Below are 16,594 nucleotides of genomic sequence, written 5' to 3'. Positions count from 1 at the left end.
TTTCTGCATTCGTCCGTCTTCGCTGTTTGTAGTTTAAACACAAACTGCGGTTGTACAGTGGCACTAGTGGGCGGCATGTTGCGTTTGTTCCTGTTCTTCATAGTTCGTGCTGATACGAAGGTAGTCTGATAAGCCCGTGGAATCTTCAAAGGTTTCCTCCAAGAACTTCCTAATTAATATCCGTTCTGAAAAGTCCGTGAATACATCAAAAGTTTCCTCTAAGATCTTCGAAAGTAATATTCATTTTGGCAGTAATGATCTATTTATTTCGCAACTCAGCAAACGAAATGTTGGACCTTGGCAGGGTCTAATATACACGGTACTAAAGCTTCAGCATTCGTTAAAAGTAATTTTGGAGAAAGTATCTATGAGATATTTGTAATTTGTTATCTGTGAGAAACATCGAATGATGCCTAAAGAGCCGGTAAAGCTTTATAACATTTCTTCAGGATAGCCCAAGAGACTTAACTGTCTAATTCTGTCATTAAATGAGACTCAGAAATTTTTTGGATACTTGCTGCAGACCATAGCTTTTCCTTCGAATGGTAGTGGACCCGGCTGGACTTTGGGCAGACACCGAGTAAGAAGAAAAATCTCTCGGTACTTTGAAGTTTCTTTAATTAAAAATCCGAGTAGATCTTTAGATCTTCCCATATTTTGCACTGATTGCAAGTTTGTCTCTGTTCAATATCTGTCAATCACAAAACCAAATGGCGTAGCTTTCTCAAAATTGTACAGTTTCTTATTAACAGCTTGACAGCAACAGGGTTGCCTCGGTAAATCAAAATGTCAATGACTTATCAAACTGTCATCATAGATGCTTCTCTTGTATAGTTTCCAGCACTTTTTTACCCCCTTTAATTTGTTTTGCATTTGCAATTTGACTTCAGCGAACGCGTGTCGTGGCGAGCATAGCCGAAATTTATGTTTCTACGTCGACGTTGACGTGTCGGTCTACTGATGAGCGCGGGTGGCGGTGGCGCTGTTGATGTCTTTTATATACGCTTAAGCTTTGCTTGTACTGTTGTTGGATTGTTTTCATTTCTTTCATTCTGTTTTTTGTTTTTGTTCTTTCGTGCCGCCATTCGATCTTTCCGTTTCGCCACATTAGCTCTTTTTTGGTGCTTGTAACGTTGTTTGCATGCTGCCCGTTGTTCAGCCATTTGTACGCGCTTGTAAGCTTCATATAATTTGATTTTTTCGCGAGTTTCTTTCATACACAAATGTATACATTTTTTCTGGCTTTTCGCTAAGCTGATTGATGCCGCTGCCACATTAATCAAGTTATAGTCTTTTTGCGTTCCTCTTTTTGGTGGCTTTCAATGAACTTCAGCCTGTTGCGTTTTGTAATTTGTTGATCTTTTCGATTTTATCGCTTAATACAATTTCTTTTACAAATTCCGTTCTTTCTGGACGCTATGGAAGTTCATTAAAAGCAACGCGATCACTCGTGCGCTTTCTCGTATTGGCGTGTCGATCGCTTTGACTGTGGTGATCGCGCGCTTGTTTATTGCTTCAAATATTTGGCTACAATTTCTGCACTGATCTTGTCTATACTCTACATTTCTTTATATATATATATATGCATGTATTCTTCCGCTTGTTGCGTGCCGCGGTACGATCGTTTAATCTGCCACATTTGCGTTCATCTCATGTCCAGATTGAAGGCGGACCAATTGAACTACATATTTTAAACATGCATAGATTTATATATGGTAACCATATATAACTGTATATAGCATGTTTTGCCGTCCAAATTTACCGCTTCTGGTTGTACGCAATTAGTTTTCGCTTTATTACGCTGATGAAAACTTCTCCACTTTGTCGGCATTGCGTCATAAATCGTCGTGATTTTATGGCCAACATATGTTTGCAGAGCCAGAGGTGGTTCAGCATCCTCACCGATCTGCCACACACACAAGCGGTTTCTAGCATCGATTCGCGTCCGTTACGCTCATTTGTCTAGGCAATAATTCAATTTCCTGCATTAGTCTTAAGTAAAGCCGTGCTTTTGATACAAATTTATGAGTATATTAAACTGAGATTAATACAATTTTGCAGGTCGTATCAAAAATTTATGGCACTAATCTTAATAATTCTTTACTTTCTGTTTTTTTCTAATTTCAGGTAAGCATTTGATGTAGTTACTGGCGATGTATTAAAGTTATACGCTAAGCCTAGACTAGGAAGTAATATACATGTAAATTTTAATTGGAATCCTAGGCTGCTCTATAAGCCAGTTCTTGGTAATTATTTATTGATCATTTATTATATTTACTTTGATTACAGTTTCATTAGAAAATTCTTCAAAAGTGCACTATGTCAGAAAGTTCAGGAAGCTAATATATGATTTCTTAGTAACTATAAAAAAGTCTTTTTCATTTCTAAAGATACTAGAAGGATTAGTAACATATTGAATTGTAAATTGATAGTGATTAAGTCCTTTAGCCAGGTCACCAATAAAATTTAAGTATATAAGTTGTCCTTGGGTACTAAACGAATTCATAAACCGGTTGAGAATTATAAATGAGCTTTTTAAAATCGTACTCTCGCTTAAGCAGCTTGTATTCTTTTTTATTTTAAATAGACTCGAGTATTTATATTCACCAAAAAATTACCAAAATCCAGACATTTTGAGAGCTCCAAGCTTTGTCATGGCCTCACTTATTCTAGAAGCCGAAGTAGAACTTTTAAATCGTCGATATTCCTGTTGTTTCAGAAAATCCAAAGAAGAGCTGAACAAATTCTATACATTTCACTTTTGATAGTATTTTTCAGAGCACCGAGGTTCCAAGAGGCACACATTCAATATTTGAAAAGTCAACGTATCCGACCGCTCCAAAATCTGATCAGAATAGATCCCACGTACTCTTTATGAAACTTAATACCTTCGTCTCCTTTCATCCAGAAATCTTGACGAGGAAAAATATAAACGGAAGAGTTAAACATTGAGAATACAAGTAGGGATTGCTGACATTGCCGACTAGATAGATAAAAGTAATTAGTTCGTTGTTTTCAACTCCAATGATAAGTGAATTGCAAGATAAATTTGAAGGCAGAACAATTTGATACCCCGCTGGTCTAAAAACCTTAACACTAAAACATAGTTAAAGTTCAAAACATACAAATATGAACACTAAAACATAGTTGAGAGAACCGATGTGACAATATACAGTATCCAATCCAAGCCATCAATAGATCATCTCACTTGGGATATACTAAAAGCTTTTTACTAGAAAGCTGTAGAACAAGCATGAATGATTATTCAGATTTTTGTCATCAAAGCTAACAAATTTATAAGAACTGAAAGAAGCAGTTCCTTTGGAAGTTGAAAAACCGAACTTTTGGGTATCTAACTAAACTGAGGATTTTCGGTTTGAATACTATGAAAAATCACTCATGAGATATTCAACTCAATTTCACCTCAATCTTTTCGTCTAGAAGGTCATTAGCAGGCCAAATAATGTATCAGTAGTGCTACTCTGTCTTAAAAACAATTAGAGGGATGGGATTCACCCTTTTTGAAACAAACTAACATAAAAATAACTGATTGATCTACTTATTGGTTAATATCGTGCCAACATGTTTCTTGCATTACCTTGTTCGAAGTAGTTCGTATTGTAAACATTGCTGCTCGTTTTTTTCAAAAAAAAAAAAAAAAAAAACGCAGACAACTTATAAATTACGCGCTGCTGCTTAAATCAATCTTATTCAACACAAATTTTGTTATCCAAAGAAAATTCCACAATTATACGCCGTGTAATATTCTTCACACTTCATTAATAATTACGCGTAGAGCCAAAAACAAATATAATTTTAGTGCATTTCAAAACCACAAATCCAGTGAGGATCACTACTAGAGATCACTTGAAGATCAACACGCAAGCAAAGCATTACTTGGCTGGCATCAGCAATGAACCAATTAAATTAGGTGTGTGCGCGCCACATGAAAACACAGAAAACACACACGCCATTTGTGGTGGATCAAAATATGCGGAGCCACTTGTGCTGACGAATGCCTCAGACAGTTAGACAAGATCGACAATGAACGTTTTGTTGTAGCAAGAACAAGTGATTCTTTTTTTCGGCTGCATGTAATTAAAGAGATCAAAGTGAAGGAGTGCTGAGTAGAGAGAGAGCGGCGGTTGGGTGTAGAATGCAACCGCATTAGATCACTCACTTTGGAATGCCTTTACGTGCGCTTGTTCCGACATGGTTAGTAGTATTTATTTTTGTTTGTTAAAACAACTTGTAAACTGAGTGATCTGTGTGTTTTTCTACGCCTTCACCTTTGATTGTTTTTGTTGTAATTTCGAAAATGCCTGCAATGACTTACAACAAATGTAAAGCTATGTGTGTCATTCCACTTTTTGTCTAGAAATATTTCTTTGGTATTCTGTCAAGATGTGGCTCATCGATTTCCCTGTCGACTGGCGTCAAGTATAATTGTTGATAAACAGCTTTGTTGAATGCAACGCCGCTGACGTGTTGAATGTAAAGAATGAGTGGTATGTTTTGCGGCACTGAAATGTAGCAGCTGAATTGAGAAATATTTTGAAGAATTACTTAAGCAGTGTGTGGCAATAGAAATGTTCGATACGATTCATCTTGTTTCTTATAGATCAGATCCCGTTCCTTTGCATTCTCAGCGAATATATCCTCATCGAAGTATGATCCTCACATTGTTTTAGATAAGCTCAACTGTTTTCTGGAAAGTTGCTGTCGCCAGAAATCCAAAAAATATTCGATGCATGCCGTCCCTGTTCTCTAAGAACCCTTTCAAAATAATATAGGAAGATTATCTGGACAAAACATAGCTTCAATCAAGTCATGAATTGTAGAAAGGAAAAGGTATTGACGGCGACGTCTACTAAACCGGACTTCCCTTATTCAGCATTAAACAGAAAACAGAGGTTTTCCATTTCTGAAGATCTCTTTATATCGAAGTCTTTCGTGGAATCTATTCCTTGGATCTTGGACATCAAGTCGAAACATCTATGTTGAAATTTCATACTGAAGTAATGTTGGAATCAAAGAAATGGAACTGAAAGAAGTCTTCCATAATCGAAATTCATAAATAAATTCCCCAGCTTCTAGTACTGTTGTCCAAAGAAAAGAGAAACCGAAAAGGAGGAGTCGGAGCCCGAAGAACTCGTCGAAATGGAATGAGGTCGCAACGACTAAATAAGTCCACACTATCCTAAGGGCAGTCTTTCTTTCGAAGGTCGGGTCAGTCATGAACGTACGAAAGTGACTAAAACGGGTCGCGGTTCCCCTCACCTTAGGGTTGAAATCGTGAAAAATATATGAAACTGGGACTTAAGCGGAGCCTCGTTATGCCGGCTTTGGAGTTAAACGATCTTCCTGTCTTCCTTGTTCAAAATAAATCCTGGGTAGTTTTTTTTGTTTCTACATTTTTACCATCAAATATTATCGGCAACCATTATTTAAATTACCAGAGCAATAACCTCTTTATTTTGCACTCACGAACACCATTTTTACCATTTTCCAACTGCCTAACCAGAAGTCCTCTAGCAAACAGATTCCCTTGCATATGTGCAGCCATGCATTGCACGGTTGCACAAGCCACTGCTAACTGGTAGCTAACTAAGTACTTTCACATTTAGACCTTCGCAGCCTTTGCATGCATCTTCATGAGGGCCATTTACGATGTCTCCTTCAGTTTGAGCGCGAGGTACAGTCACTTTCATTGTCGCGTATACACAGAGTCTGGTTTAATGTTCGCGACCTAGTCGCTTTAGTTATTTGCCGCAACCACTTTGCTGTGAGGTTCGCAGCTACTTAAGTGGCATGAAACCGGCGCTGTTTGCAATAACAACAACACCAATAGCTGCTCGAAATTGGTGACTCTTTGCGGAGATCTGCATACTTATATCGAGGCAAATACTCGTATATACAGTAGATGTTGCATTTATTGTCTCACGAAAACAAAATGTCCCGCAAAATTGCACAGCGGCATTTGCAACACACTCACTTTGGTGACGATGGGATTTTCGCATGGTTTTGTCTCTGAGAAATAGTTGTAGTCGCTGCAGACTATGCTTTTGAATACTATTTTAAGTGGCAATCTGGAATGTTTGCCTCTAGGAAAGTCGAAACTTTTCTCATTTCGTTCTCTGAACACATAAAAAAATGAAGCCAAAGACCTTGAAATGTGATATGGCCTTCTTCTAGCTTCTTTTATGGACACGTCATGTTATTGAAGTCCAGTTCCCTGCTTTGATCACACATCTAGTACTCTATAGGAACGTGCAAATCATAATGATGTCCTCGAACAAATATCTGATGGCTAACATGTTATTTCTTTCTCTCATGAGGATACGATGAGAAGAGTTCCTGAAAGGACTATAAAGTACATAACTAAATAGTGATTTTATTATAAGTCTTTTGTAGTTATATATAGAAGAATGTCAGAAACCAGAGACATAAATATAAAGAGGGAGAGGAAGAGGAAGAGGAAGAGAGACCGTTTAAAGAGGAGGAGTCCTAATATTAGTTCAAATCTGAATTCAGAAGTGTTCCGGATATTCCCAACAAGGTTGATACACATTTTGAGGCTCTCTGTGACTACCTTACTCTATCTTTACTAAAAGCTTATACCTTCAGGTAAGACCAGTGGACTTTTCAGATGTAGCTTCTTCAGGAATTTAATGACAACTGCCTCTGTGAAGCCTTTTATATAATCCGGCAAGTCATTATATGAACACATGCAAATCAGCTACACATATTCTGGAATATATACATAGGTCTAAGTTAGCCCAACCATTATGCATACTCTTTAAATAGTACATGCTTTCGGCATATCTTTGTTGTACTTTAACGACGAGACAACAATTTTAAAGCTTGAAATTTTCAATTTGTGCCGCTTTTGCTACAATAAAATGCAACAGTCTAACGTATTGAGGAGTAAGCAGGCTCATAAAGCTTTGCGTAACCAATGGACAATCTCTTTGTTTGCGCTGAAATTCTGCGAAATATTCTTGTTGTAATTGATTATTCGCTAGAAAATATTTATTTCGGTTGTTGCAAAATTGCAAAGATGAGTCAAGTTTGTTGCCCGTCCGTACTTATTTGCATATTTTTAGTTATTTGGAATCTTTCTCGTTGTTGCCGATTTTAATGGCGCATTTAGTTTGTTTGTAGTCTAAGATTTATGACCCTGTTGTTTTGTGGTTCTCGTTTTCAATTGAAGAGTGCCGAAAGTTTTCGAATGCTGAAAATACTTTAGAAAAATGTATCTTCTGTGTAGCGAATTTGAATGAGCAGGGAATATGAAAGAGACTACAGAGAGTCCATATAAAATACGAGCGAGATCCACAAATTTCGTTGAGATAGAAAGAAGATTCAAGTCGTCTAAAAGTTTTAGTTCCGACAAAATTAATCACTAAAATCTTTTGTGAAAATAACTGACAACCCAAAAAGTCGTGTACTTTGGATGACTGAGAAAGTCGAAATCTTAAAGGAGAACGGTGCGATAGATGCTCGAATTGCTTATATGCGATCTTATAGTATGATCACTCTCTGGTTATTCTGAGAGATTTCGAATTAGTTAATTTTCCAACAACATCCTGGCGTCAGATTTTATAGTGTATCTGAGGGACCCAAATTTCCGTAGTTTGAATCTAAATCGACCACAAACTGACAAAAAAGGTTTCATCAAGGCGGTAAAATTAGGTTGCAAAAAAAAAAATTCCCTGAAACCAATTTAGAAGTTGAGCACTACCTCTGAGGATACTAAATTCTTCGGTGAGCCTGATGGCGCCACCAAACGGCCGACGAGTTCTGTGAAATTATTTTGAGTGGAATCTGGTTCTTGGAGAGTTTACTTAGATTGCTGAGCTCCCCTCACTATAAGGTAACAACATTACCTTTCGAGAATTAGACCTAAAAGACCCGGCTTGCTTAGGTTAGGTTTCATGGCTGATCCTCGGGACGAAGAACTGGAGATGTCACTAGGACAGTTGATAGTCCGGTTCTATTTTATAACAAATAACTCTCAGGGGTGGACTAAGAGATCCACATGCATGAACCTTCCGCCCGAAGGTATGTCTTTCAGGATATTTGAGTCTCAATCTAGCACAATCTGGTAAGTTGAGAAGAAAGTGTCGAGATATTTCTACTTTAGCTCTTACCAGACGATTTTGGCAATTGACATCCGTCAAGATTTTTAGATTCTATACCTAAGAAAGTTTATGATAAATGTTACTGAAGCTTCTCAAATTATTATCCAAAGGTTTTTTTATGACCTCCGTCATGCTACATATAGACCTTATCTTATGGATAATTTTATGCCACTTACAAGCAAATAAAATTTTTAAAACACCATATTAATCACAAGCGACAGCAACAACAACGCCAAACACTTTAAATCCTCGCATATCATAACTCCCCATCCATTAAAAGCGTGCGCTCTGGCGGCTTATTGTTAATGTTTAATTCGCATGTTGCATGTAAATCATAATCAGTGGCAGCAAGAGGCAACAGCGGAAATCAGCAACAATTGAAGATGCCGACAGCGTAGAGAAACAAAGCACAGCAACAACAACAACAACAACAGCAAAAACAGCGGTAAATGTAAACATAAATAACAATAATAAATGACGGCAATGCAATCGAGAGCGAAATGTGGCAGGCAAAAGTGTTGCACGCGTGCGCCCGAGGCATCAACGCTGCAACGCGCCGAGCATATATTTTTTATTTAGTGGCAAATTGCGCGCGAAAACAGCGGCAACGCGCTGTATGACTTTCTTATCGCTTTTTTTAAGGATTTTATGAGTTGTCGGTGTTGCAACAACAACAATTTCCAGCTGTCAGCTTTGCATAGCATAATAAAAATAATAATAACAACAATATTGCTTCAACAATCGCAACACAGGCAACAATTCATGAAAGCAATGCAAATGCCACAACAACAATGTTGCAACAATGGCATTGCAACGAAAGTGAGCTGTGAGAGAATGTTGGCGGGAAATGCTGATGGTGATGATGATGATGAATTTCACATTAACGGCATGAAAATGTGCGTGTTGCAACATGGCTGGAACTGCGATAATTCATGTTTACTTATTTTTCAAATATTTATTTAATGCAATTAATGCCAGCGTGTTGCAACTGCACCTATACATGCAACATCGCAACGTGCATCTTTTCGCGGCATCATTTGTGCAACACATGCATGATACTTGGCATTTATGGCAGCTGCATTGCTGGCTGTGTGGCATATGCGTGGGTAAATGCTGCAGCAACTAGTCAATCAACTAACCTTTATTGCACTCAACACACCGCACCGAACCCACCAACCAGCCAGCGCAGTGAGCCGCCATCATTGACATGCAACAAGCGTCGTTTGCTTCTAATGTTGCACAGCTCATTTCTCATGCCGTTGCAGTCGTCGTCGTGTCATTGACTTACCCGTTTTCGCTTTTATTTTAATTGCAACAACATGCCGCATGCAACAATATGACGCGCGAAAATGAAATATTTGAAAAGCATAACCGGCAGGCAATGTGCAACGCTACACACTCCACAAACACACCTGTGTGCCTTAGAGGCTTCTAGCAATCACTTTAATGTTGAGTTCAGCGATTTTTTGATTTTTTGCGCTCGGGTCTTACGTGGGCAGGTTTGGCTCACCGCCAATGCAATGTGTTGTGCATTTGAATGTTTGTTGCAATAACATTTCGTTGCTTGCATGCAAGTTGCCTCGTGCATTCGCTTCAGCTTTACTGCTCTGTTCTTGTTATCATTCTATAGTTTACTTTTATGACAGTCCATATTTGAACGTTAAGTCCAAAGAATCGTAATAACCTTTTCGCACAGGATATGTTTTATCAATTAGCCGAGCTTTGCTCGATTAAAGCACTGATTCAGATCGATCGATTTACCATACAAAAGAAAAAGCATATTTTACTATTATACATTAATTTTTAATCGAATACAAATCGAGCAGAAATTGAAATGTAACTGTGTGGATTTTTGTCTACGCTGTAAATCGAGTAGACGTCTACGCGAAAGGCAAAACCTGGTTTCTCAATTATCTTAATGTATTAAATTAATTTTGCTATACGAAAAGACTATAATAGCCTTTTTACTCTAGAGCTAAATCATCAATTAACCGGCCTCTGCTCGATTAAAACGCTTACTAGGATCGATTTACTATACAAAATATAAATCTACATTAATTTTTAATTGAATTTTAATCGACATGAAAATCAAATGCAACTCAACTACAAAGACGCACGATATATGTACGTTCTTTGTCTGCGATTCGCTGAATTTTTTGATAAAATTTAGATTTACGGTAGAAGTCGCTGCTAAAAATATTAATCAGCTGATGAAACTTACCAACTTTATATGAAAAGCAAAAACAAAAATGTATAATAGCTGATTGGTTGTCAAGTAGCCGGCAGTGTGAAGGGCAAAAACTGGTTTCTCAATCAAAATTTTAATTGATCAATTAATTTGGTTGTGTGAACAGGCTATAAGACGATTTGCATAAAACCTCATAAGAGAGCCATGAGTTGTTGTAGTAGCAGCAGCAAACATTACTCAAATTAGTTTAGGTATAGTGTTGAGTGAGTTGAGCCAGTACTGGATGCGATAAATTTTTGGGTTATGTTCCGGTTATAGTTGGATAACTGTACGAACGACTAGTAGTCCCAAAAGAGTATACAATTTATGAAGTCTTTTCTGCAGCATGTAGATCTAATGTGGATCCCAAATAGTTTACCCTTTCTAAAAATATTTTCAGCACCATGGATAAATATCCAAGATTTCGCCGAGTTATTCTTCAGTTCTAGCTTTGATTATTGATGATTTAGTTTCTTATATCAGTTTTATAGCTTAGTGGATTAGGTGATTCGGTATCTGTCGCAGCAGTTGAATGCCAGAGGTCTGCTGTGTGAATAGATCCTCCCGTTTCTAATGATGTTGTGACCATTCGTCGTATATTCCCGATCCCTTAGAAGATTTCTCAACATGTATATTAAATATAGATATGATATATAAAACAGTATCAGAGTATGAGCATTATTAGTATTCTAGAGACTGGTGAACCTCTAAAGAAAGATGTTTTAACTGCATTTCCGTTATTTTGATTTTGCTGGTGTAGTAGGTTCTCCTTCCGTCTTTTATGTAGTCTTCCTAAAAAAAAATTGTATTCCTTTACTTTTCCAACACACCCACAGGCTTTATCTTTCAATCCACAACATTTCCACTTATCAACTGCCACTAAATGTGTCAAGTATACCGTAAACTCCAATCAGCAGCTACTAAATAATCGAAAATGTTGCTCATAACTGCCTTCATCGTCAACCATTACCGTACAAACATAGTACTAGTTGCTCTTACTCACATTTGTTGTCTGATTCGACTTTGTTGCTGTTTGATTAATGACTGTCGCGATTGCGAAAACAATGAAAGCCAATTAAAGCCGCGGATGTGGTAGATACACGTGCATTCAACGCCGGGATTATGTTGCATAAATATGTATGTAGCATGTATCTACCTTCCGCAGTTTAGAATCTAAACACATTAATGGCTGCAAATCAAACGTGTCTGCAGAGCTTTGAGCTTCCCTAGCTGCCTAGATTGTGCAAACTTTCGGCGAAGGTAATAAATTTCATGCTTTGCTTTATTGGTTCCCAGCTGCCAAAGTTATCCAACAACAATACAAACAATGTTCAGCAACAAAATAATAACAACAACAAGCTTAAATTGAGTACAAGAAACCAACGGGGAGATTGAATGTTTGTATGTATGTTTAATAGAGTTTCGGGAATTTGCCCTAATCCATTGTAGAAATCTGCCAAAAAGCATTTGAAAATCGCAGCGATGCTAAAAAATCGCAGACATTTAGCATTTCCGGGAGTGAGTAGAAGTAGCAGCTAGCGTCTCTAATCCACAGTCTATGGTATCTACCAGCAGTTGAGTGAGTGTCTCTTCCAACATTCATAAAATTTACTTTTGCTTGCTTTTTCGCCAAAAACCTTGAACGAAGTCTTTGTTGGCGCCGCCATGGATTATCCACGCTCGAACACAAGCTGTTTATTGTTGTTATGTTGTTGGCGCAACTTAAAGCCTTTGCAAATTGTAATGACGAAATGCAGATACAGACAATGTCTTTTTATTTGCCATAAAGATCTATTGATAGAAGAAACTCGTGGAAGACAAAATGATATTGTGAAATTGATTGTTGTAAGGAGTTGGCGGGTTTTGATTTAAAACTCTGACGATGATTGGCTTCAAAGGAATTCTTGGCTTGTCTTCGTGCAATATGAGTAATTGAAGAGTTCGTGAGACTTTGCTGTTTGTGGCATGAAGTGATTTACATTGCTTTTTTAAAGCTTTAAAGGGGACTTCATAAATTTCTGCATAATGGTGGTGAAGAAGCGGCTAGGACTCAGTGAAAAATACTTTTTACAGTTTTTCACTTAAGTTCTCATCAAATTTACAATTATGCGATATAATTCAATGCTTGAAAGCTCTATCGAAAGCTCTGTCGAAAGCGTCTCATCACGAGCTTTTTAATTTGTTGACTCTTAATTTCCTCCAATAGATCATTCAAAGATTTTATGTGAACATTTTGTTCTCTGCTTCGAAGTTTAGTCCTGAAAAAACGATTTTGAAGCTAAATGTTGCTCAAATCAAATCGAAAATTGTAGCAAGGACATTTTTGAGCTTTTAAAAATAGTTCTCACATAAGTTTGGTGTCTGTATATTTTTAAGTAATTGTAAGAAGTCAAACTAGAGCTTCAACTTCTCCTGCAAAACTTGCCACAAAACTCGATTCGTAGTATAACTCCACTTAAATTCAATTGACTACACTGAACTCAACAATTGACAGCAAAAAAAGCAATATCTCAAAATTAATTGAAATGGTAATCGATCATAATTGACGAAAACAACAACAAAAACAGCAAAAAGTTGAAACTTTATAAAGGCTACCAATTGCTACTAGTTTTGCATACACATGTATACAAGCATCATGTTGCTACACGTTATTTATATGATAAAAAACCGTTACTTTTTATACTCTTCATATAAAATTTCCACTTTGCATATGTGAAAACAGCAACTACTCCGCTTCGCATGTGTTGCAAGCTTTAGATTTGCTTCAAGCAACTGAAGAAGCTTGTGCAACATTTCGCATTTCTCTTCATATAAGCATTTATTTTGTTGCTGTTTTTGTTGTGCTGTGTGTCTGCATGCTAATTCAATAAATCAACATATTGATAAAGTTCAATTTATGGTCAATCAATCATTATTTAATGAATGACACAACAACTCTAGCAACAACGTTCAGCATTTTGCAACAGCAGCACTCAGCGCTATCGCATGTTGCAGCTATTAATCTATCAAATACATACGAAATTACAAAGACTCATTGGTTTGTAAGTGTATTTTGCCAGCAATCAACAATACTTGCAACATATGTACACATATGCTTGTGGCAAGCATCATTCTTTCGGCAGTGTAGAATCTTCGTAGACGCAACAAGTTTTAATAACGCCAGCGCAGACGCTTACATAACTGCCATGCAACAAATGCCACAATCCATGTGTTTTTGGTTGTTTGTTGTGGCATGTTGCATAACACAATGTTCTGCAGCTAGTTGGTAAACGATATATATGTTCTTTGTTGTTGTTGCTCGCAAGCAATTTAAATTTGTAATGATTTTATAACGGGTTTGTTGCAACATTCATGTTTTTCTCTCATGTGGCAACATTTTGTAAAGAAAATTCGGAAACTTGGCAACATTGTTTTTTAGCAACATGCTATAGCACTGGTATTGAAATTCACTAAAATAAAGCTAAAGGAAGTAATCGAATTCAGCAACATGCTGCCAAATGAAGAAATAATACTCAGAAATATGTTGCTGAAATATTTATTGGAGTTTAGCAATATGTTGCTAATGTATTGAAGGTCAGCAACATTTTTGAAAAAAATTTTGCCCAGAAAAATATATATTTTAATTTTTAATTTATGTGGCCACCTTTTGTAAAGAAAAATTTGAAACTCAGCAACATTGTTTCTTAACAACATAATAGCAGTGAGTATTGAAAATCTGCAATATGAAGCTAAATAAAGCAAAAGAACTCAGCAATATGCTGCTAAATGAAGAAATAATATTCAGAAATATGTTGCTGAGATGTTTGTTAGAGCAACATGTATCCAGCAACATACATATATCTTGAAACATGTTGCTGCAAGAGCATGGGCTTTGAGAACAAATTTTAATACAATTGTAAATTAAGTTTTGACTATTTGAATCAAATTTCTAAACACGTAGAAACTCCGTAGCTATTACCCAGCAACATGTTGCTAAGAGCACTTAACGCGAACACTCTTTATTGTTCATTGTATGAATGTTGCGCCTAATTAAATTGTGAACACATAAAGCGAACAAAACTTGTTACAGGCTCTAAGTCAGTGTTAAAGAATTACAGAGGGCAAGCAGTTCGTTGATTGAGTAGATTTCTTATAAATTGACTCACATGCTGCACGTGCTAAATTATGTTGCATATAAGCTTACAGTTACATATGTACACTAACACTGAGGTGTCTTAGCACACGGCAGACACGGCCACTATGCTGCGGGCTAAATAACAACAACAACGTCAAACGAAAATAACTAACTAAATAATATAAGCATCATGAGAGGCGTAGGAAAAGTCAAAGCAGCTGCAACAATTTCCGCGCAAAATACTTTGCCAGTGTTTATAGAAAACGTATAAAAATAATAAACTCAGCGAAAATAACAACAAACACACGGCTGTGCTGCAACAGCAACGGCCTGCGGAGATTTGCATTCTTTCGCTTACTTTTATTCGCAACTTTCCGCCGCCTGTAATTTATCAACCCCATTGAGAAATTGTTGCGACACACAACGGTACATATATATTGCAAGCAATGTGTTTGCACACACACAGAATGTTGCTATAAATTTGCACAGAAAGAACATTAAAATAAATGCGAAAAGAAATTGCCTTGGAGAGCGCTGAAATATTTATCGCCCGTGAAGCAGGTGGAGCAGGCAACAAATGGCGAGGGAATTTAAGAGTGGATCTCATATAAAAATGTGGAGATATTTATGTAAATAGTTAAATATTTTTTCATAATATCGATTTTTATTTTAAGAAAATGTTTAAAAGTTTTCCTGATACCCTGGCACATAAATTGCATCTCTAAACTTATCATTATGTTTCAAGGTAGTGCTCAAGATTCAAATTGTCATTAAGCGAACCCCCACTTTATTTATAAGTAATATTCATATTTCTTAGTTATTCATATTTCATACTTAGGCGGCTTCTTCTTAACAAAGGGTGGTACAAATATATAAAACATTACTGAGTTTTTTGAAAGCAAATATTCTATTGAATAGTTAAATACAATTTTATTAAACTTAATCATATTTTCGATACATTAGACTACCTTTAAATCCAGTATAAGTGCCAGAAACAATTTATGAACTTATGGAACACCTTTAAAATCTTTGTAGAAACATCTTTATAGGCACAATTGTGTAACTAAAAATAATTTAACTCATTTCTAGCCCATCCACCCTGTTCAAACGACTGAAATACTATCTTTTATTGTCGCACTACTCGCAATCTTTGCATATTTCTTATATTCACTTGACAAGCATTTATGAATATTAACAATTTCAAAGCAAACTTGCAAGTGGAAACCTTCTAAGGGGTAAATTCTGCTCTGTCTTATGCATGCACAATAATTGAAACTTACTCCAGAACTGAAGACTTCATTTGACTTTGACTACTTAAGTAAGCTTTTGTGGAGCAAATACATTTCCAGCTTTTAGCTTATTGACTCGTTTCTAAATGGTATTATATTTGATGGTATACTTTGTATATGAACAACTTACTAATAAGACTCAAGTAATTTACCCTTTGAAAGGCACATTGCTCTTTACTGATTGCAAAAATGAAGTCTTTAAGGTAATTCATCGCGTTTAAATAAGTTAGTTATTTGCTATTTTAATGCACAATTTAAAGTATTAGGCTGTCAACTATATCTCTTCAACGTTTTTACTCTTTATTCAGTGCTTTATAAAAAGTGTTACAGTGATCGGATTTAGTTCAAATATGCGCCGTTTCGTTTGATTATCTGTTTCCATCTAGACAGCAACTTCATAATACCCCCCTCGTAGAAGGTCTCTCCTTATTGGCGAAGAACTCGGACAGCCACTTTTCAGAAGCCTCTTTTGAGTTCAACTTTACACCACCAAGGACGTTCGCCATGGACAGGACAGGTGGTAATCACTTGGCGCTATGTCCGGGCGGATGATATGGTGAATGCGATAACACCTCTCATCCGAGTTCCCGTAGCTTCTGACGAGTCATCAACGAAGTGTGTGGTCTGGCGTTGTCCTGGTGGAACACTACACCTCTCCTGTTGGCCAATTCTGGACGCTTCTGGTCGATCGCCTGCTTCAAGCGGTCCAGTTGTTCGCAGTAGATGGTAGAATTAAGCGTCTGGCCATATTATTCCCATCCAATCCCACCAAACACTCAGCAAAACCTTCCTGGGCGTCAATGCCGACTTGGCCACTGTT

At 36.9% G+C, this 16,594-nt stretch overlaps 1 protein-coding gene across 2 annotated transcripts in view; it reads left to right on the top strand.

The window, feature by feature from the left end:
* The window catches only part of LOC105209941 (frizzled), a 165,906-nt gene that overhangs the window by 108,276 nt on the left and 41,036 nt on the right, over positions 1-16,594 (top strand). The window contains exon 5 of one of the 2 annotated variants that reach the window (XM_054228509.1): positions 2,128-2,218. The exons of the other annotated variant lie outside the window; for it this stretch is intronic. Coding sequence (XP_054084484.1) covers positions 2,128-2,144 — 17 coding nt within the window. The 3' untranslated portion in view covers positions 2,145-2,218. Of the gene's footprint in view, positions 1-2,127; positions 2,219-16,594 lie in introns of those variants that run through there. 2 annotated transcript variants of the gene reach the window in all.

The sequence above is a fragment of the Zeugodacus cucurbitae genome, chromosome 4 (assembly GCF_028554725.1).
Source record: "Zeugodacus cucurbitae isolate PBARC_wt_2022May chromosome 4, idZeuCucr1.2, whole genome shotgun sequence".
Taxonomy (NCBI): domain Eukaryota; kingdom Metazoa; phylum Arthropoda; class Insecta; order Diptera; family Tephritidae; genus Zeugodacus; species Zeugodacus cucurbitae.
Note: the sequence above shows the minus strand (reverse complement) of the source record. Positions and strands in the feature narration are given on the sequence as shown.